We start from the raw sequence: 24,131 nt of genomic DNA, 5'->3' as shown, positions 1-24,131 counted from the left end.
AAAAGGAGCTGGGTTTGCTGGTCAACAGCAGCTGAACATGAGGCAGGTGTGCCCAGGGGCCAGGAAGGCCAAAGGCAGCTGGGCTGGATCAGCAATGGTGTGGCAGCAGCAGCAGGGCAGGGTTTGTCCCCCTGGACTCGGCACTGGTGAGGCCACACCTCAAATGCTGTGTCCAGTTTTGGGCCTCTCACTACAAGAAAGGCTCTGAGGGTCTGGAGCGAGTCCAGAGAAGGGCAGCGGAGCTGGGGAAGGGTCTGGAGCACAGGTGTGGTGAGGAGCAGCTGAGGGAGCTGGGGGTGTTCAGCCTGGAGAAAAGGAGGCTTGGGAGAAGCCCTGGGGACCTTACTGCTTTATACAACTATTTGAAGAGAGTCTGTAGTGAGGTGGAGGTCGGCCTCTTCTCCCACATACCAAGTGATAAAAGAGGAGGAAATGGCTTCAAGTTGTGCCAGGGGAGGTTCAGATTGGACATTGGGAAAATTCTTGTCCCTGTAAGGGTTATCAAGCACCTGAACAGTCTGCCTAAGGAAGTGGTAGAGTCTCCACCTCAAAGGAATTTGAAAGACCTGTAGATGTGGGGCTTAGAGACATGATTTTGTGGTGGACTTGTCAGTGTTAGGGTAAGTTGGACTCGTATTTAAGTCTTTTCCAAAATAAATGATTCTATGATTCCGTATCATAAAAAGTTTCTTTTTCAGGTACTTCAGTTTCACTTCTTTTTTTACCTTGAACCCATTTAAGGCTGTATATTTTATGTTCTGTGGAGATACTTCAGTGGAAGTAAAAATGAAAGTAGTGAGACAGGATCACTTTTGCCTGGGATCAATACTAGGAACTGGTCTGATGAACCAAACTGGAAAGTAAACACAGCATTCTTCTTGGTCAGGTGTTCAAAGAGATGAATCAATAACACAAACCCCAGTGCTTTCAAAATTATAAACAGAAGACAAGGAATAGTTTTAAATGAGGATTTTGAAATGTCTCAGAAAATTAACTTGAGGATCCTTTTATTAGTACATTAAGCTGGATATTTGCAAGTGAAGCCTTTTTACAGAGAACACATACAAGACAAAATACAGACATGCCAATTCAGGCAAATCTTCTGTAATTGCCAAGTGGTAATTGCATCTAAAAACTGTCAACATGAATATTTTCTGTTGGGCCTTTCTTAGTGTTCATTGAGGAAATTCAAGGATTCAGGTTTGAGAAGTGGATTCCTGTCCCAAGATCTTCATGAGTTTATGAACACTATGTAAACAAGATAAAGGAAGAAAACTGTTCTTGAATTTTAGCAGAAAAACTGCTATTCATGTTACTTCTGGCACTTGAAAATGCTTCACTGGTTCTGCCAGAGGTAGCGAAGCACTGACCGAACAGGTTTGCAGAGCAATGATTATCTTTGAATTTGAGAAATGTCAGAGTTAAAAAAGCAAAACTTGTCTGGCCACTATTTGCACAACAGAAATACTAGGTCTTGCAAGTACCCTCCTGAGTGACAGAATAAGAATTCAGAAAGTAAGGGTGAATTTGAAGGCACACAAGTTGTGAAGCTACTAGGAAGAGTGAAGATAAGAAAAGTGAAATTAAGTGGAATATGACATAAAAGAATAGACAAGGATAGAAGATAGAAGAGAAAGAACTTTGACAAATGATGGTGTGAAAGGAAATGTTATTCCTTCCTGCCAATATGCAGCTCAGAGATTCACAGTTCATATATCTTAAAATTCCTGACAACTGACATATGAAGCAAATGTATGACATGCATCAAAAACCATATTGGTCAAATTTCCAGGATCATAAGCAAAATCTTTGGAAAGAGGTCTTATTTAATTATGCTTATTTTGGGGAAATTATAATATTCAAGTCCTATAAGCTGAAAGTTTGCAGAGAATGAGAAAGAAGGAATGATTCCATGATTTCAACAGAAGACCAAAATACTTTGTGAAAATTATTTCTCCATGACAGCATTAAAAATAACATGGAAATTGGCAGGCCACAGTCAGCTAATCTAATAAACTTTTCCTGATAACTAGATGGAAATGAGAGTAAGTTTCTTAAACTTTACAAAATCCAAGAGAAAAAAGTTTAATTCCTCTTGATTTCTTTACTGAAGTCCCTTACAGAAGTAGATTTTACTCAAAATCTTAAGGCAATTGCATTATTTATAATGGTATCCAACAATCATAATAAAGCTGACAGAAAACTGAAAGGCTACTAAGAAATGAAAAGGAAGTAATATTTATTTAATTTAGTTAAAATAGATGGAATTATTAAGTTATACCAGCCCCATGTGTCTGGAGAAAAAAAATTATCAACCACTACTTAACTATAATTATTAACTTGCTTTAATTGGGAGACAGCAGCTCTTCTTTAAGAAATACATAGCTGAAGGCAAAAAATAATCACTGACTAATAATAATTCCATATATTGATTTGGGATATTAATTGTTATTATTTTAATTCAAGTTTATATTGATTATAATGAGATTTTGCCTGGTGGTTTTCCCAAAGGATTCTTAAGTGAATGCTTTAAATTTGTTTACATCTGTTGTGACTGCAGCACAACTTGGCTCAGATTCTGGTTAGGTCTTCAGCTTCTGCTAACTGGCAGAATTATAATACTGTCATATTAATTTTTGCATAAAAGTGTAGTAGATGAAGCTTCCAAATTCAGGAAGAAGAGATCTGAAAACTGAAATGCAAGATGAGGACTAAATAACCAAATTACGTCTTAGAAAATTTCAGCCACCATGCTTTGTAGAAATGACTTCATTTATTTCAGTTTACACATGACTTTTGATGGTGGAGATGCTGACAAAACCTGCAAGTGGTCACAATAAAAGTACCTCAAGAAAAAATCTGTCCTATATAATAACTTTTCATCACTCTAAAATATCTGCATAATGTCTAAGTAGAACAAAACAATTATGATAGTTTTAAACATCTTATTTCAAAGCTCTGTGACTCATCACTTCAACACATTTGATGTTAGAATAATGTAGCAGGGCTCATGGTTGTGTGCAAAGGGTTTCTGTCCTGGAGCATTTAAAGGAAGTCATTATTCAATAAAATACCTGTCACTTGAACAATAGATTTGAATACACAGTGTTGAATAGAAGCATAATTTTGCAATAGATTTTTAGATGTTAGACAGAATTAAGTACCCAGAGGCAAACTCAAACTGCAGCACCACATACACACAGATATTTTCTCCCTGAAGTAATGAAAGGAAAGGACATAGAAGCAAACAATATGACCTTTGGGTCTTATACTTGTCAAAAGTTATAAAAATTCAACTACTGAAATTCTCATTATAAGGATTACTTGAAACAAGTTTTATTAAACCACTCCAGCTATTTAAAAGTAAAAATAAAAGAGAATAAATAAGTAAAAACCAAATATAACCCCTTACCCTCAGCAAGTAAGTACCAGCAAGATGCCATTTGTGATAAAAATGACCAGCTGTTGTAATCCAATATTCCAGGGTTAAATATAATGTTTGTTTCACCTTTCTTTCTAACTACAGTAACCTTCTGAGAAATGCCATCACTTACTATTTTCTTTAATAGGAAGGGTTAGAAAAAGAAAGAGAAAGCCAATGGCTCTTTTTTTTTTTTCTATAACTAAACCTGAGGCTGTACTATAATAGATGCCAAATATAGCTTATGTTACATTTGTTCTTATAACACCTTTTTAAGGCAATGTATGTACTACTTTCAAAAATGACTGAACAAAGAAAGAAGTTTATGAGTCTAAACCAGCAGTACTTGAATGTTAATCATCCCCTACAATCAGCACAACAGCTATTGCCAGCCATGCAGAGATAGGCAGGAAAAAGTAAATACTCGACAGAAAAAAGTCCTGGAAAAAGCAGGTCATTAAGATCAAGTAGAAGCAAAATGCACAAGCTCTTTCACTCCAAGCACGAGCTTAACAAATCAACTCTCTCAAAAAACTACAATATTGACAGACCTGTGGAGGAACCTGCCTCCTTTTTTGGTCGGGGGATGTGACATACACAGCTTGCGCATACGTGCAACTTTTGAACCGCGGTTTAGGAGAAGGCGAAGGTCCCTGGGGAACACTGACTGTGATCTACAAATAAATTACAATGTACATATGGGTAGGAGCATGGATTGCAGAAGTAAATATTGATTTTAAGATCAACTGAAGAAAAAGAAGCAGGAAGGTCATTTTTCAAGGACAGTGTTGGTATTCAGCAGGCAAAATGGGATGGCATTAAGGAAACCTCTCATTCAATCTGACACCCTTACCAAAAGCAACAAACTGTCAGGACTCAACACCAGCAGAATAACAATGAAAAGGGAAGCTCCTTTATAATTTACAAGCAGAGGCTCAAAAAGCAAGTGATCTTTTGTCACATCTTGAATAAACAGAGCCAATACTTATCTGCTCAGTAACTCTAAAAGAGAGTGAGCATCCCATACCCAACATACAGATTCGATTCAGACAAGTAAACTAAGCTTAAAATGCATTATAAACTTCAGCAGATGCTATCTGATGGTTTCAGTAAAAAGCAAAACTGACATTACAATCATAAATTAATTCCAAATATTTCATGACTTTTTTGAGATGACAACTATAAACTGAGAAAGTATTATTTTAAAATGCAAGTCACTGTAAATAAAATGCTACAAAAATTAAAAATGTATTGTGACTATGGAGAAATGTAATCAGCTACTCTCTAAAATGGTAATGCTTCTATCTGCTTTTAAATGTAAGCCCCCCAAATTTGTTTTATCTCGAGGCATCCTGTCACCATCAAAATGCACAATGCTGTAGAACTGAAGTGCAAAGCACTTCATTGCTGAATAGTAATTTTTAAAACAGTCTGGTGTTAGATGAGAGCCAGTATGAAAGTACATGCAGAGAAGTATGTTTGGCTTGACTGGGGTGAAGGGACTTTGCCCATGACACCCATGGGGCTTTTGCCTTCCACTGGCCATTTGACATCAAACTCATGGGGTAGGCAGGGAAACAACCAGTTTAGAGCAGAAAGATGAAAGCAGAAAAGTGAAACTCACTTCTTGTGAAAAATGCTGTTCATGTACTTCTATGTGCTCTTCTCTGGTGACCCGTGAGTGCCGCGGCAGCATCTCCACCTCCCTGATGGCTTCCATGGTGACTTGCTGGGGCAGGACTTGAAACAGCGAAGTCACATACATCAAGATGGACTTTTTATCTGGACAGGCAGTTGCAACATCTGGAAGGAAAATTAACATGTGTAAATTCAGTTTCCATATTTGACATGAGAAATAACCAATTAGTTTCATGGAAAGTTGACAGACTAATGAGCAATCTATTGTCCACATGAATACTCTAGAGACTAATTAGAACCTCACCATCAGTTCCAAAATTGCAGAACAAACTTGCATATCAATGAGAAGGAGCCAGAGTTTATACAGCTAATGTTATTTCATTCAGCATCATGAGATTCCCATCTATATTTCTTATGTCAAAATGCAATTTGACACCGTGATCCCCATTAAGCACAGCTAGACATAGGAAAAAGTGTATTTACTTGTGCTGCATAAACACTGCCCTTATGAAAAAGTGAGGACAACCTCATTTTCCAAGTCATGCCTTCTACATTCTCCCCACATCATTTAGCCACTGAAAGCAACAATGATGTAGGGGGGGAAAAAATTACCAGTTTTTCTTGTGAGGGGGTTCATAAAACCCAACCATTGAAGTCAAACTATAATAATAATAATAAGCTTTTATATTCTACTTAAACTTGCATTCTTCATGAAATCTGTGGAACATCTAAGGAACAGGAGATTCACATGCATTGAAACACATAATAGAAAAAAAAATAAATAAAAAGCCCTGTAAAACCTCTATGTTCTTTAGGAGTCTGTACAAGAAACTTTGCGTGAACACAAAGATGATTTCAACTTTTGCACATAGCCATGTTATACACCAGCTGGAAAAGCACTTCCCTGACTCAATAATTCAAGTCAATAACGATCTGAAAAATGTAAGGCATGTGGCAGCTCTTTGAAATAGTTACTTTGTTATTTGCCATTGACACTTACTTCCTACACTCAGTCTAGTGAATCAAGATGTAAAAGGACAGTTGTACAAGAAATTTATTAATTCCATGAATGTTTTAACATGAGTGCTGGCAGAAAGCCAAGAACTATGAGTTTTTACTGTCTTAGATCAATCCTGTCTTTGCTAAAATTTGAGTTCACAGAAAAAATAAATCAATAATTCTACAACATGGCATCTCATTCTCTCTGCCTAGAATGTGGAATGGACATGAAAGAAGGCACCTTGCATTAAAAGTTTTACATATATTTGGAAATTAAGAAAAGACATTCTATCACTAATTTTGGTTTGGCTTTCTGACCCATCCCATCCAGTACTTTGCTTGGTATTTTATAAGAGACAGCTGAAGGTTTATTTCTACTTAGCATTGGCTGGAAAAAATAGCACATTCCCTTTAACATTCCCATTTCTATAATATAAGAATTTTACTATAAACATCTTCTTGTCTTCTCTTGAATATTCTACCACCATTTTGTTATACTTAGTGTCCACTAGCAATTGATGTTTACATGAATATCCATGCCTTCCTATAGGAAAGAATACACACTGAACAATCAGTACCAATTGTGATTTTCCTATTGTTTGTTCATTATTTTCCTTTTCAAAATGTCCTGTTAACCAAGTGGGAAAATACCTTATCTATCATTTATCTACAAAAATATCTCACACAATAGATAAAATGAGTACCTAGAAAATAATATATATGCTAAAAACTGTTTACACATCCTACCTGACAAATAAAAAGCATATATGCAGCTGTCAAAATCCACTGGCAAATAGGAAAGGATTTCATTTTTTAATCACAACAAACAGCTCAACAACCACAGTTGGAAAGCCTGGAATATCAGTCTCTCAAAAGTCTTTTTTACAGGCTCCAGAATTATCAGAGCAGGAATGACTTCTGCTATATTTTACCTTAATATTTTCTTCTTCTGAGCCCTAGTCTAACGTACTATCTTTACCACCTGCTGAGTCTGATGGCTGTTTGAAATCCTAGTAGCTAGACAGTAAATAAACTGAAATTCAAGCATTTTCTTGCAAGGAAGCTCACTATTTCTTTGTAAATACATTTATTTTCATTTGTGGGGAAAAAAAATATCTGTCAAACCAATATACACCTCTTATAAATTAATCTCAAATTCTTGGAAAATACAGAAGATTTTTAATAAATTTAAGACAAGATATGCAGGCTATGCCATTTTTCCAGCACTAGTTTTGAGAAAATTATCTGGGATTTTTTTTTTCCAGACCAATTTATCTTTTCAAATTAAACTCAGAGGCAATTATTTCAGAAAATTTTCATCAGTTTTCTTGGCAAAAACTATCCAGAGTAGGATTGAAAAGAATAAAAAAATAAATGAAAAAAATAGACTACAAGTCAAAAGAGAGTTTAAAATGGGAAACATTATAAGGTTAGCAGAAATTATATTAACATGTTTATTAATAAAGAATCTGAATAACTTTGGAAAGCTCTGGAAACCATCCCAGTTCTTTAATAAATACAGTTACACAAAAGTACTGGAAAAGTTTCCAAGATGAGTGTTCCAGTTATTGAGAGGAAACCTTTTCAGTAAAAACTTTCTGCTGACAGATTAATATTTTTCAAAAGAAAACAGTGACTTAAACTTGTCAGACGAACCATATTGTTCAGTCAACTCTTCTTGAAACCTTTTGAGATCCATGGGATCACTTATTAAGACGTTGTTTCTTTAAGCATCATTTCTCATCAAAGAAACAAAATTACCTTGCAAGAGCCTGAGTTTGTGTGCTCCCCCTGAAAACATATTCACCTCTAGCCATTTAGAAAGATTAGTCTGTTCAAGGAATCCCCCAGTCAAATTCACAAAATGCAGAGGAAAAAAAAAAAAAACAAACCCACTTATTTTGATATATGGGCCAAAATTACTTCCTGAGTCTAAGGAGACACTAAAAGAGCTCAATTTTGACCATGAATTTTAATGTAAAGTAAGATTTTTTCCTCTAGAAAAGCAATTACTTGGCAACAAGTACCAAAAGAGCAGAAAGGATCTGATTTCACCCCAGAATGTTAAAATCATGAAATATAAGCCAAATCCACTGCTGTTGAAGTGTAGTTGCCTTTAAAGGGTTTTACAGGTTTATTTTGGGAAGCAATTTGCCTGATAAAAGTTCACTGCAGCTTGATTCTTATTAACAAATATTATTTGTTTTATGATGAACAAAACTACAAGATTGACTGTTTGTTAAGGATGACCACAATAAAACTGAAATGTTCTCAAACTAATTACTTTCTAAATATGTCAAACTCTTCAAAAAAGTGATCCAGCAACCAACTTTTTATAATCCTTGTGGTTCACAAGTGGTTTGGTTCTTGCATCCATATGTTTGGTCAATGATCAAATTCCTGATAACATTAAGGGTTAAGTGGAAATGATTATGATATAAGGTACATAAATAAGTTCCATACCAAAAAATGCAGGTGTAGCAACAAACAAATCCAGTGTTTTCCTACACAGTGTTACAGTAAGTATAGAAAGCCACATACAGAGCACAAGTTATAAGTGTTTATGGAAATGCTTCCTAAAATTTTCAAATACACAGCTACAAATGCAACTGTTCTTTTTTAATATTATTTTGCTTTCTCCAAGCTCTGACCAACTAACTGTTCTGACCCTATTTGTGTCAAATAGTTTTACTATTTGTGTTTACTCTTTGTATCAAACTAGTAGCAAAATAACTTTGAAAGAGGAGAGCTTAAGTGCCTGCTGCACTGCCAGAAAGATTATATTTCTGTACATAAATTGCTGATCTGGTTTCTTTACATTGTGAGACAAATTCCAAAAAATAATTTACATAGTGCTGAGAAACATGCTGAGAAATTTAAGCCCTAAAAATACAAGAAATCCTTTCCTCAAGGGAAGTAGCTAGGATTTTCACAGAAGCTTAAAGTAGAAAACATAGAAAACTAATTTCTAAATCTTATACATCACCTAATACTGTTTGCTTCTATTACATTAGTAATAGAAAATCCCAGTATTTTTATATTACTGGCTGCTAACCCAAATGAGATTTTAAAAACTGTGCTAAAAAAAAACATTGTCCTCCCTTCCACAAAAAATTTGAGATTCTCAAAACTGATTTGAATGTTCAGAGATTACGTGGGGTTTTTTTCCCCGATAAATAATGGCTGTTGTTCTTTCTTTTATCAGAGTGAGGTTTGGGGGTTTGTGAAAGGCTTTTTCATGATACAAATACAACATTAATACTTATTACAGGTTCTACTGTTATTTTCAAATGCATCTGTATAGAAAGCAGAAGCTCTGAGAATCCTGAGATAAGACATAAATCTAACAGATACATAAATGATTAATTTCTACAATGGAAGCTCATTACAGGAGATACTTCCACATTCATATGGCCACTCCTAGTGTGGCACCAGCCTCAGCCACAGGATCTAAGATGAGGGCACAGAAGAGCGTTTATGAAAGTGCAGCCACAACTCAGATGTAACTTTTATTTATTTTACCCTTTAGCCTCAAGGATAAGGGTGAACTTTTCAAAGTATGTTCAAAACTCTGTGGTAATCTTCCTGACAAGGCTACCAAAACATTTTGAAACAGCTTTCATAAAACCCAAGGTATATATTTTGATCTCATTTTTATGAGATTTAAACCTAAATTTGCAACTCAAAGTACATTAGACTGCAGTAGTAAAAACGAAACAGCTTACTCAAAAAAAGGAAGAAAAAGTAAGATTTCATTCACAAATGCATGCATCAGAAATCTCAGAATAAAATATATCTTTTAAATGTTGCCCCCATAACTAACCACTTACAGACATTAAGCTATGAGAGAATCATGAGTCCCATTCGAGGTTTGCTCTTACTGGTGACTTAATTCACTGACTGCAAAAACATGAGTCTATATATAATTCATTCTTATTCAAACACCAAGAAATAAGCAAGATTATCAGGCAAAGATTATAAGGTGTTTTGCTTAAATGTAAACATACTTCTCCCTCAGTCTCCACTTGGTCTCAAAATGATGTTTTCCTACAATCCATGTTTATACTAATGGTATGATAATAGCTGGAACAATAGCAGTAATGATTTACTCGACTGACACTCATTGCTGCCACTGAGACCTTGAAGCAAAAAACTCTACAGTCTCTAAAAGGTCAGCCAGTAACTGCACTGTCTACTCACAATTATTGACCTTTTTTACTTCTTTTTTAAATTTGTAATTATTTTCTGGCCTGTTTTTTTACTCCATCAGTAGATTGTGTGTTAAATTCACAATGGAAACAATTTTTGAAGGCAATCTCAAGGAACAGACCTGGACTTGAAGATATACAAAAATAAATATATGAAATACTGCAGAACTGAATTTTGAAATGTGGAAATTAAAACTGATGATTTTAAAACTTTATTTTAAAAACAAAGTTAAAGCAAGGGTCGAAATTTTTCAAAGGCTATTCAGTGGCCTATATGAAAAAGCACAGTGATCACAGTCTATTATTTTGCTGAATAAAATTCACAGTTTACAAAATTAACTCCTAGAAAAAGGCAAAAGTTACATACAGACAATTAAGTGAGAGCAGAAGCCTGGAAGACAGTCCACTTACACAGATAGTGGCACTGGCTTTTTCTTCTTTTCTGTAGATTTGAATAGCCATAAACCTAAACCACTATGAAAATGCTGTTAGTTTTTAAACAGAGATTTCCTTAAGAAAATGAATGTTTTAAACCTGATGGTTAACACCTACAGATGTCAAAATGCTGACCTTTGTAGGCTGCATTAAATAAGGTCACAACAGCAACATGAAGAAAATATCCTCAGAAGATTAACACATTTGTGTTTACCTTTTAGAATTACAGAGACAGGTCAGGATTTGTGGAATTAAACTGCTGCAGAATTCAAGTGTATCTGGTATTAATATATTTGGTGGCAGAACATGCCTTTAATCTGCGTGAATGTCTGTTCTGATTTGCTGCATGAGTGTGAAGGAGCCTTGGACTAATATGCCAGCACTATCCTGGTTAAGTGAAATTGATGCTATCTCTGGATTTTAAACCTGAAAAATCAGACTTAATACCTCTGCTGAACAGTAAAGCTGCTGCTTATTCTTTTTCAGGTTCCTTACAATATTTAACATTGCTTTAGTAACACCACAACCTTTGCACCTTAAGCTATATCTCAAGTAAGCATCTTCTTAGCCTAAAAGATATAGATACAAGAAGTGAAGTCAAAATAGCAAAGAAATAAAATACTAGTTTTAAAAATGTGGGGTATGATACATTTTAATCATATCATGTTTTATACTAATTTTTTACTAATTTTATACTAATTTTTGTCATTGGGTAGGAGTGAGCATGGCTGCCATGAATTTGCTGGAATAATAGTCAGCAGTTATCCTCACAAAACCAATATACACTACTGAAAGCTGCAGTTTGGTTTTTCAAAACCTGGAAATGCAGTGAGGGGTGGGGTGGGGCAGGAAGAGCCAGAGGAAAGAAAACTAAAATATAACCTGTCACCTAGTTCCTAGGTTCCTGAAGAGTCCTGAAAATGAAGACAGACCAAAGGAGTTACGGTGACTGAATCAGGAACGGTGTTCAAAAAAGGTAATATTAGCAGTCACTGAAACTGTAATTTTGCTAAGAGTATTTGAGATATTTTCAAACAGGCTAATATTTAAGAGAGCAAATGGGACAGTATTTCAAAATACTGTACATTTTAACTTAGTTTTTATAAATATTTAGTCTGGAGAAACAGCATAGGTAGATATTAAAAAAAAATAAAAAGAAAAAAAGAAAATTAGAGAGTGAAATACAGTAACTAAAGATTTTCTAACTTCATATGGAGATAAACTCATTACTTTTATTTCATTGTAAAACCTTTCATAAAGGTAAAACGATATATGGTAAATGGAAAATGGCAGTTGAAATCTAAACAGACAGTTCTGAACAGACAATAGAAAAAGAAATCACCCATGCATATTGATGGATGATTCCAGACTTAGAGGGTAATACTTCTTCAGGTGCAACCAAAACACAGCATTCTTTTGAAATATTACTGAGAAGAACAGGGATTCTGCTGCTAGAGTGTATCTTCCTTTTATTCCCATCTGAAATGTGCTATTTCTGACATGGAGGAAAGCTAAAATCACCTGAGGTTAATTCTGCCCCAAACCAACAAAACAGAACACTGAATGATACTGTAGCTTGTACTTTTCCCATCTAGGACCTTATGGACAACTGGTTTTATGTGAAACTTAGGGAAAGTGAAATGGAAAAAAGAGTGAAATCTAAACAAGAAAGTGTCCAAGATGGACTCATTTGGCTATAAATTGAAACTAAGCTGTACTTGGCTTTGTTTTGATTTATTAAAAATTGTAGCAGAAGTTTTAAGGAACAAAGTTCTCTGCTGTAAAATTCCTAAATTTGAGGTCAAGATCAGATGTAAAATTAATTCTAGATATTTTTTTAAAAATTACAATATTTAGTGCATATAATTACATCTTCAACAATAAATCCTGTTTTCCCCTAATTTAGGCCAGAGTACTGTTTGCAGCTAAAATGCAGTATTTTTTATATTCAATAGACCATACTTCCATAGGGCATGCAAGTTTGATTACATTCAACTAAAAAATATCAGAAAAAATTTCATTATGAGAGGCTAGGAAAATTCATAACTATTAAGGTTCAGTTACATACAGGATATTTAACAAAAAAAAAGCCCTCACTGAGAGAAATTCATGTATACAAATTGGTTTGATATGTCAGTTTAAAATTCAAATAAGAGATTTCTTGATGAGTCTTATGGCAACACATCTTGAATTTTCTCACTGCATGTGTGACGTGGCTACATCTACATGAAGACCAGTTACCTGGATAATATAGGCTTCTATATGTATGGCACATAAACAGTATAAAAAATGACAAACTAAGTATTTAAGAATGTTAACTGTAGCAGATGCAAAAAGACTATTTACACTTTAAAAACATATCTTAAAAAAATATACAGATACATCTTGAGGAAATTGAAACTCTATTTTTAATAATTTATATATATATATATATATATATATATCATGATCATTCTTGCATTGAAATGCTAAAGAAACAGGTTAGGAAAAAGCCTTATAAATGTTGTAGGGGACAGACTTTAAACATTTGAAGGATTATTTCACCAAAAATACAGCATTAATAGATTAACGTGCTGAACTTTTTTCCTTAGGCTGATCATGAGGAAAAGCAGTTTAAAATGCATCATGCCAATACTCTTTAAAAATGCAAGCTCTGACTGAAGGGTCCCTATGCACTTTCCATTTTCCAGGAAGTTATTTAAAATCTACCTGTAATGCAATTTAAGAAAATAAAACAAACAACTCTAGATCTGATTATCTGAGGAAGAAAACTGTTCACGCTCAACAGTCAGAACTTCTTAAGCCCATACTCTGAGGCTGGAAATATCTGCTCATGTTTTGCATCTATGTAAGCTTCCATTTACATTTCAACAATTGACTAGTGTTGGAGAAGCAGAGGAACAGGTTAAGGGCAAAGCAGGATGCCTGGGAATTCCTAATGTAAAGATTTGGAAATCAACATTTTAATGACTCCTATTTAAACATGTAGCAGAAAGAATGCCAAATTGAATATTTTATGCGTATCAAACAATATTAAAATAAATATAGGAGATTTCAAACATGAAACATACATTTTCATTAAAATGCATTAAAATTATTTGATATATAAAAGGCAAGCCATAAGTATTAAAATACTAACAATTACAGTCTAGTGGTAAGCAGAATAGCAGCACTATAATGCTTTACTGTGTGCTCTGAAAAAGGAAATCCTTCTTAGCACTGTATCAGAAGGGCAAATTGTGAAAGAAGGGCCTACATGGGATACCTGAAATCAGTATTACACTGATTGTTTATTAGACATCTTTCTGACTTCACCATAAAAAGGTTCTCTCACATTCTTCTCAGTTCAGAATTATTAATTGTTCATGGTCTTCACTCACAGAAACAAATGGATAGCAAAACTTCAGTACTCAGACAGTTAATTCCAGGAATGCTTTATGATGCAGTATAGGTGGAATTTAGAACCACAACATTTTCACAGATAGCTTTACTAAATAACTCAAAATAAAAATTATTTTTTAATACTTTAAATACATTAATCTCTAGTCCACTGTAACACACGTTAGAACCTAAATAAGCATTGTAGTAGTTTGTGAATGTGTGCTATGGCAGAGACTTGTTTAGTCCACATGGACTCAAGGATGAAAGATTAAGAAATGGTAATTTGATATTTTCAAGAGTTTCTAGAACTGATAGAAATTTTGGGATATTCTGAATGTAACCACCCTTTAGAATACATGGGATTCCAAGTCTAAACAAAGCACAGCTCCTTTTAATGCTCTAGTAGTGCATGTCCAGCTATTGTTCAACAAATGCAGGCAAAACACTCAAGATCAGAACCAAAGCCTGTCACATTCACCAAAAATTGCAAAAATATGCTTGCCAAACTTTACAGAATATCTGCAAGTATGTAAAATATGTATAATGATATGTACAACAGCACTTCCTGAAAATACTTCATACATCTGACCACTCAAGGAACAGAGAGATCACAGCCTTGAAATGCAAGACTTATTATTTTTTTTCATCCAAATATCAATTTTGAAAGATCAACCAAATTCATCTCCAAGAAACATAATACTGATTTTATTCCAGAAAGCATTAACAAGATTTGACTCGGAATTCTGTTTTCTGATCTGACATGTCCAAGAATAAAAATCCACAAGTGACACAGAAAAAAGTTGTTAGTCTTAAGCAGACAGTGTCGAGAAGAACAAAACCTTATTGAGAGCCTACTCAAAGAAAGGCTTAGAGCAGCTACATGAGTGCTCCTTATAAATATATCACAGAGTGAAAGCAATCAGAGCAAAACCATCAAGCTCAAGGACAACGTTAGTGCAAGAACAAAAGACAACACAACAAACCTGAAGAAATACAGCCTAAAAATGCAGAAAAAATTTATCACCTTCAGAAAGTGAGCTTCTGAGCAAGGCAAAGGAATAGAAGCAAAGCATCCAACTGACTACAATAGAACTTGAGGAATTCAGTAAATCCTTTATAATGGGATGTTTACCTGAAATTGCAGTTAACAGGACATGAATGAAAAATCAGGTCCTAAATGTCCTGTTCCTCCCCTCCTTTCTACATTATAGTTAATGCTAACTATTTTTTAGTTATACTATTTTAATATAGGCTCTAGTTTCATGCTTTTCTATGAACTCTACTCCCTTGCCTTTTTTTTTTTTTTTAATAATTTAGTTATGAGGAAAGATATCCATGTAATAATCTGGCCAAAATAATGATAAAAATAATGTGTCATGGCTGACTACTATTAGAAACTCTGATAAAGCATTAGACTAAAAATGCAAAAGAGCTTTTGCCTATATAGCATACATATACATATTTAACAAGTAATAGTACATCAACAGAGCATGGGAAAGAAAGCTGGAGATTAATCAGTGCAGTCAATATAATGTAAATAGGAGTTAGGAATGCATTAGAACAACAACCAGTTTTATTACATATTTATCATGCATTATGCTAATGAAGAAAATGCAAACAGCCCTAAAAATGTGTTTAGATAGGACGATGAAGCAACACAAAAAATAACCGGGTTAAATCTAAATATTAGTTGGTGAATATTTTATCATGCAGAAGGATTTGTAAATATAGAGCAGGGGCTAAGCATAAATAAAAAAAAGAACATGTAAAAGTCTAAGGTAGAACTAATTCCACCATTAGTATATTATTCCTTGATATTTAACTTATAAGTACTAATGTGTTATTTTTTTTAATTATCTCTTTTTAAAATGCAATAAACTATATAATCTTCAAATTCACCAACTGGATATACATTTATCCATTAATTAGCATTATTGAATGCTAAAGAGGTTATGTTATGTCAGGCCTTAGTCTGTGTTTTTCAAAACAAAATATATTTTTAAGGTCAAAAAATCTGAATACCAACTTCTATTAGTATTTGCGGGGGGAGAGGGAAAAAGAAAAACAAGAAGGATCATTATAAGATGTACTTGAAAATGTCCACAGGTTTGGTTTTAGAATTTCCTTTTCCAGGCTGAGTAGTTAAACAAACCAGAGATGCTACAGGTACAGAGCTCAGACAGAGACATGATGAGAATAAGAAACATTCATGACTACAGTTATGGGAGCAGAGTCTAGGATTGTAAATGAGAACAGTGGAGGCCAAGACTTTCTTAAAGTCTTTCTTAAAATACCCAGTTCTAGAGAGACTGACTTTAGCCCAAACATAGTGGATTTAAGTGTTATTAGCTAAGAAAATGTACATAACCTAAAAATCATGCGGAGGAGGTCATCTTTGCAAATAACTCAGACTATTCTGAAGATGTGAGACTAGGCTTTGAATCAGGATCTAGAATACCTAATAAACACCTAAATGCATGAAATACATGTCCAAACACATTGGGAAATTTTAATTTCACATTTAAACAGAGTACAGTCTTGTAGTTAAACCACAGAGTTATAACACAAAGGTTCCCAGTGTCTCCTCTCACTGACTGGTTTCCCTAGATTAACATGAAAAGCCAGAAAAAACCAAAACCATAGAACTAAAAAAATCTTCCAAAACTAAAGGAAAAACTAAGCACCTCTCCAAACTTTAAACTAACAATATACAATACTCTTTAAATCACAAAAATTCTAGTAAATAACCCAAAATTGTCATAAAATGGACCTTATTCTGCTTAGCAACTTTTTCCTTTGGGTCCTTATTTGACAGGGTAACTCCTGAAAAATCTTTGGGCCTAGCTGTGCAACCATTTTCACTGAGCAGGTCGTGCAAGCTGGCCCAGCACGTTAATAATTTAGCCCATCTTACCATAAAGATAGTGATTTCATCACAAATGAGCCTGCAGGGTTCAGATAGAACAAGTGAGTGACACCAGTCACAGAGAAGTGGCATGTTTCACTAACTTTCAGCATTAACAGATTAGTAATAAATATATATTCTGGGCCCGCACAAAAAGCTTTTAATAAAATATGGCAAGTTCTAGTAGCTTAGAAATAGCACATTTCCAAATCCAGAGCAATAGATTTGATGCAGACTGAAGCACTCAGTTTGCCAGGGACAGATACTGCAGCAGTGGGAGCCAAGTGCTTTCCCCAGGCTATTTTCCTGCTGAGCTCCAGCTGAGCAGAGACCTCAGCATGAGCAGAAGGCATCCTAGGATCTTCTCAGTTCTGGAGCACAAAGATAAGAGTGAACTATATTTTAAACCTTTGAATAATGGTATAAAATCTTTATGCCACCTGGCCAGCAAAGCTGTACAGCAGATGTACTTAGAACAGCAAAACCACACTCTTCTAAATATCTGAGTCAAGTGACACTGCTCATGTAAAGGAAATCAAATTTAAAGCACTGTAGCCATGGCATTGCAACCAAAATGTAGTGAGCAGTTCCAAGTGTCCAGAACTTAAGCCTTACATACATATTTATTTTCAATTCAAAGAGATGTAACTCTTAGCAAGCATAGATAATTAGTCCTTGCGTAATTTGTTATTACTTTCATCTAAACTTTGGGTCTACAAGGATAACAAGGCAACTTGGAATAAAGGTACTAAGTATACAAGTAACACAGAAATTAAATATCCTACACCAGGACAGAGGAGGATAAACCAAAGTAAAATCTTACAAAAGCATATTTTCTAAAGTGTCTCTCTGCTCCTGGCATGGAATAAATAGCAAAAATGAATAGTGCATTATTACTGAAATGTGTTCAAAGACATTACAGGTCAGGCTCCTTTTGTCATGTTTGTGTTCTATGATTTAATTTTAAGATACACCCAAATGTTACAGCTTTCTAAAGATCTGAAGAGAAAACATAGAAGAGGCAGGTAAGTATCTCTGGGTAATTTTGTAAAACAAAAGTCTTTACACAAGTATTTTTATTGCCTTGCTTTTATAAAATGTTAATATGCCACAGACAGTGATATTTCCTCATAAAAATATCCCAGCCTTAGCAAGTTACCCAACAGAGAGTTATTGATTTAAGACAGAGTTTGATTTTTGAAGTATTAATTGTTTCTGTTCTTAGTGTTGCACTGGTCATTGCAATAGATATTAGAGAAGAAAGTCAGGAATGGACTATCAGAAAGTTATTAGTTTGATGAGAATTAGAAATACATAAAAACTGTAAATTTTCTGTTTCTTGTATGTGGCTAGACTAGGCAAACAATAAAGCATTCCTAAGACTTTGGGAAAACAGCAGATAACTTTGGGAAATACAGTGAGGTGTCTCACCTCTAGGTCACTTCTTTTTAAAAAAACAAGCATTAAGAATGGAAAATCACTATCATCTGAACACCTCATGTCCATCAGATAGCCAATATGCAACATGTCAATAGAATAAATTAAATTCCTAGTGAAGAAAATAATAATAAAAAAAATACATTCTTAAGTTCCAGTCCATCACTCATAGAGGGAATCTCAGCAGGGGAACATGCATATAAATAAACTGTGATTCACAACAATGTCAAAACCTCCCAAAGTTACGTACAGAAATTTTGTTGCCTACACTATCCAAAGGTGAGTTGGCAATCTTGGCTTTAAGAACAGTTCCCAAAGTTAAGTTTATTAGCACACCCAATTCTAATCTATTTCAGTTGTTGAAAATACAGTGATGCTACATTGACTGACCTAATTCCCCTCCCAGGGTTTTCTCCAGCTCCTGTCTTGCATAGGACACAACCTGTCTTCCCCACCTTCTGGGTCTGTGTTTCCTTCAGCACCCCAGGCATGCAAGCAGTCCCAGTAGCTGGAATCTCAGTGAGATAATAGCTTTGCAACTGTGCATGGACCTCCAGGTCCACCTTTCCCATTTCATGTGCATTTGGGTACTGATGTTCACATAAGGAAGATGACAGACACCTCATCACAGAGGTGCTTTTTAAAAGCTTCATTGCCACATGTTCCTGCCCTTTTCTTCAGCTTATTGCACCCCTTCCCTGCCACAATTAGGTTATAGCCCTCATCACAAGGTTAGATGCTTGTTGCCAAAGATTTTCTTTATCCACTTTGACAGTCCTGTTGAGCGGGCATTGTTCCCCAAACAGGTCCCCACAGTGAAAAAAGCCAAAATTCCCTGCTGTGACACCATGTATACAGTCAAATGTTGATCTGAAAATTTTCCCATTCCTCTTGAGCTTTTCTTGTTTACCAGCAGGAGAGAGGAGAGCACCCTGTAGGCACCATGCCCTTCATCCTCACCAGAACTGTGCAGTCACTCCTTAGACAGCCAGGTACTAGCCATGGATTAGTGCCCAAATGAATGGACAAGGGGGAGTAGCCAAAGGGTCAGACACAGACACATGTCAGAAGACTCTCTGCAGCCTCTTGGGTCCAAATGGCTGACAAGGAAAAAACCTCTCAAGACATGGTCAGGTTTGCAGAGGAATGCCTCCATCTCTTGTGAGAGATACTCCAGGAAATATCACTGTCCTTTTTTTCACCCTGGCTGAGGTGTACCTGCCTCTGATGCCTCCTGTGACAGTGATTTATCTTCCTCACCTATTCCACAGGCCCTTCTTCAGGGCATAACTTTTCCAGAGAACCAGGGAGCTGGTGTGGGTTACCTTGTGTCAACCTCTGCTTCAGGCTTGTGCTTCTGTCAGTTCCAAAAGAGCAGCCAGAGGATGATTGCTATGAGCTTCACCTAAATATCTTACCTAGAACTGCTGATCAGGGAGCATCGAGCACCAGCTCAACTGCGTAGAAAGGATTGATATAACCAGGGGGACAAGAGCACAATAAACAGAGGCAGTCAAAAGAATCACAGCAGTACCCAAATGACTTCAGAAGATTTTAAGAGTAATAAAAAAATAATTAGGGAATGGTAATTTCCCTCTTACATGAGCAATCAGAGTTTATACTGATGAACACTATGAAACACTTTCTGAACAGATAATGTGTACCTGAGAGTACACTGATAATGCTCCTTACAAACATTAAAATTCATTCATACCTTGGATGACATCTGGTTTAATTCTGAATAATGTTTTGAGAAAATGAAGCATTACATAAAATCAAAGTAGCCTCCAAGAAAGAGTTTAATCCATTTTTCTCTTGCAGGTCTGCAACAGAAAAAATTAGCCATCCAGTTTTCTAGTAAGGTTTCAGAGATACCCATACCTATACACGTGACAGGTATATGCTTCCTTAAACCCAACCAATAGATCCAGTCAAAGATGGGCTCATCAGTAAGTTACTAAATAAAGTTATTTTATTCACAGTATACCGAGTCAGACCATGTTAACATAACATTTCAGTTTGGCCACACAATTTGTGAATCTAAAAAATAATTATAGTGATATAAAACAGGAAAGTTTCAGCTTATTGCCAACATGCATAGAGCAATAAAATCAATGCTTTAAATTACCAAAAATACCAAAACATTTATATTATTATTCAGTGCACTATATAGTGATATAGTGGCTAACAGTACTGATTATATTCTAACAAGTATTTGCTAAAATATATTTAAGAGGAAAAATAAGGATTGATAAAGCAAACAGATGTGGATGGTTTGTCCCTATGATCCAAGGAATTAAGAGTAAATAAGTCATGCATTGACTTCAAAGTAGATATTTGTAAGCACCTCCTTCAACAGGAAAAGTAAAAAAAAAAAATTCTCTTAATCTACAGGTTTTATTCTAAGTAAGAAATATTCTGTACATCTTTTTGTGGGAAGTAAACTGACAGCCTGAGAATTTTTAACATTAGCATGCAGTTTCACAACAGTTTTATCTTTAAACCTTAGCTTAAGGAAGGAAGCTGGGACAGCTTTTTGCAATTCCTACCTTTCAAATGTTGCACTATCCTAACTCTTTGCTTTGAGAATGTACTAGCATGTTTATCTAGTTCATAAAGAGGAGATTCTAAAGTTAAGCCATAATAAAACCAATTCAAAATAAAACCCAAACCATACCAGAATAAATATTTATTAACCAGTGAAGCACTCTGAACCATTTCACCCAAGGAATAATACAGAGGAGAAGTGCAGGAGGAAGGAGAGAGATTGTTTCAGAGCTGACTGGCTTAAATACTGTGAAACCTTCCCTATGGCTGCACCACCACTGCCCAACTCCTGAAATAAGGATAACATCAAATCAGATTACAACTAGAAAATTGTTCTTGTGATTCCACTTGTATAATGCCAATTTATCAAATTAAAACCAGCTATCATTAAGCTACTGATCAAAGAAAACATATTTATTTTCAAAAAAGTGTATTTTCTCTAAATGTTCATAAAATATGTATTTCATAAAAAATATTCATAATTTCATAAAAGTTACTGGTATGAAAATAAATTTTTATTTGTTCATCTTGTCTCCAAACATAGCATAGAAATGCTGTAACAGACTGAGATTGCCACATAGGAGCATAATCTCATTTTTTGGGTCTCAGACAAAGTTTTTATTTCTTCCTTCAGTGTGTCAATTTTTTTCCCAATTTCATTGTGTACTATTTCAATTGCAATTCTGTGAGAGTGACTATGACTGCCCTGTTGGAACAAGTAGCTTAATTTTTCATTTCCTTGTAATCAACAAGCAAGTCTCTTGATAAATAAATAAAGCCAATATAGTCCTAAAGAGGTTGGTGATGGCTTTTTCAGAGAGAAGTTACATCTTGCATTTATAAACAGCCCTCAGACATGGAAACCCACTGACTTTCGAAGCCGCTATGCAACACAAGGAACAAGTTCACACAGACTAAAAGCCTTTGTTTGCAAAAAAGTAAACTCTAACTTGAGCATTGCTGCTGCTGTAGTTCAACAAGTAAAATGCCTATTTATATTCAGCAGACTGGAGGCTCTTGGCATAAGAGCCTTGCTGCTATTTCTTCCTTTATTAGGCTCTGCTAAAAAAGCCATTATAGAGGTCTGTGCTATGGCTCTCTAGGCACACAGTGCTCCATGGCCCTAAAGAAATTAATCTCTCTTTTAGTTTTATATTCTAATTTTAGTCCAAGGAACCGAGTCTCACATCATGGAGCTGTGTAAAATGCTAATAAAAAATTAATAATTTAATTATTTCTTCCATTTTGAATGTAGACTTTCATTAGTTGCAATAATCACCAAAAAAAGCAAGAACATAACTATGAAGTACCATGCCATTGCATACATTACAAGGGTACAAATCAAAATGCAATTAAATCCTAAAATGCTTTGGTTTATTTTAAATAACACAGTTTAGGACATTAGTAGAGAGATCTAAAAACACATAAAACAAGTTTTGACAGCCACCCTAAAAACTCTTAAGTTTTAACAAATAGCAGAAAAGTTTTAGATTTTTTTTTTTCTTTACTTAAGTCATAACTTAACCAGACTATCATCTTTGCTATTTCTAAAGGGCTTAGAAAGGAAACCAGAAGAATCTCCCAGAATGGTACAAATAACAGGTAATGAATTTGAAAAACACTCCTATGGGTTTTGACAATGTCTTCTGGGAAAGTCATCTTTAAGAATGTCTTATATGCGAGTCTTACACAATAGGTTATGTAAAGTAAGCTTCCTACAGTTAATGGTTGGCATTTTCCCAAAACATTAACATAGACTAGTCTAATGAATTATACCACACAGCTGGTTAAGTTTGTTGTTTTTTTTTTTAAATTAACTTAGCTTACTTTGTCCATAGTGTTTGTCTGGCATGAAACAAAACAGATAGAATACATTCCCTTAGCATTAGGATTGAGCAGCACAGAATCTGATTTTTGTATTATTAAACAAAAAAAGCCAATGAAAGGAAACATCATCAATAGTCATATTTACATGTTGATTTGAAACTGAACAATTAAAAACAATTTACATGACAAGCTGTAGGTCAGAATAATGTGTTAAACAATATTTTAGCCACTGAAGCCAAGTGTCTGGTTGTTTCAGTAACAGAAATGTGAGGGTGAATTCTGGCACTTGTCAGCCTATGATAAGTTTCTAACAGACTAATACTTGTCAGGGGAGTGATAGCTGATTATACAGTAAAATTGTACTGGATAAAGGTGATGAACACACTGTGCAGGAAAGATTTAAAAATCACATGAGTCACTATACCTCATGCCAGACTAATTCTGCAGTTCTTTGTTTTAATTTATCACAGCAAATATCCAATACCAATTTTATCCAACATTTCCCAGTGGAATGCTTGCAGTACAAAAGCACGGCACAAGCAAATGTATGTGAACTTTGATATATCTAGTAGCAAATTACCTGTAGTAACCTTGCTACTACTGTCAGTCTGTATTTAACAGGATGGATGCTCTTCCATGCCATGCTCACAGCCCATACAACTGAGAGAGATGAGAGCCTTCAGGGAGCAGCCTGTACCCATCGATTTTCCACTTACCCCTGACACTTCAGAGCAACCTAGAGTCTCTTCAAAAAGGGACACCTTTTCATAATCCTGAGTGAGCATCTCCCCACTGAGAGCAGGGTGCATTTGACAGAGTGCTTTGCTTTCCTATGCTGCACATTGCAGCAGCACTGATAATGAAATACAAGACCAGATGAGGCACTACAGGCGTCTGTCTCAGCAGAGGCAACAGAGCCAGAGCCCACCCTTGTCCTCGTGCTGGCTGCCTGGAGAGGGACAGCATGAGATGAGCAGATGTGACACGACCCATGAACAGCAGTTCACCTGCAGCAGCTCTGATTGCACACCACTCAAATACAGCTAAGGGACCCAAACTGCAGGAATTAAAATAAAACACCTTGGTTTTCAGTGATGCTGAACACCTTTAGACAATGTGCAAAGCTCTAGTTATAAGATACCTTCCTTCTTCCCAATAGGTACAGAGCAACTTAACTCAGGTACTAGTGACTATTATCTGTATTTAACACTCACAGAAAGCCATACAGTAGATTAAAGGAATAGTCCTATAAAAACTAAGATGTGCCTCTATTAGTTGCACATTACTATAATATTCAAATGGAATTCAGAATCAAGGTAAATCAATCTCCAAA

General features: G+C 35.2%; 1 protein-coding gene across 22 annotated transcripts in view; it reads right to left on the bottom strand.

Annotated features, from left to right (window-relative positions):
* The window catches only part of DMD (dystrophin), a 1,136,032-nt gene that overhangs the window by 716,234 nt on the left and 395,667 nt on the right, over window positions 1–24,131 (bottom strand). For 15 of the 22 annotated variants that reach the window (XM_086879781.1, XM_086879793.1, XM_086879783.1 and 12 more), the window contains exons 8-9: window positions 5,046–5,224; window positions 3,973–4,095 (exon numbers count right to left, since the gene is read on the bottom strand). In XM_086879781.1, the coding sequence (XP_086735907.1) occupies window positions 3,973–4,095; window positions 5,046–5,224 (302 nt within the window). The remainder of the gene's footprint in view (window positions 1–3,972; window positions 4,096–5,045; window positions 5,225–24,131) is intronic. The other 7 variants (XM_086879790.1, XM_086879801.1, XM_086879789.1 and 4 more) reach the window with 1 other exon arrangement.

The sequence above is a fragment of the Cyanistes caeruleus genome, chromosome 3, assembly GCF_971803275.1.
Source record: "Cyanistes caeruleus chromosome 3, bCyaCae1.hap1.1, whole genome shotgun sequence".
Classification (NCBI taxonomy): domain Eukaryota; kingdom Metazoa; phylum Chordata; class Aves; order Passeriformes; family Paridae; genus Cyanistes; species Cyanistes caeruleus.
Note: the sequence above shows the minus strand (reverse complement) of the source record. Positions and strands in the feature narration are given on the sequence as shown.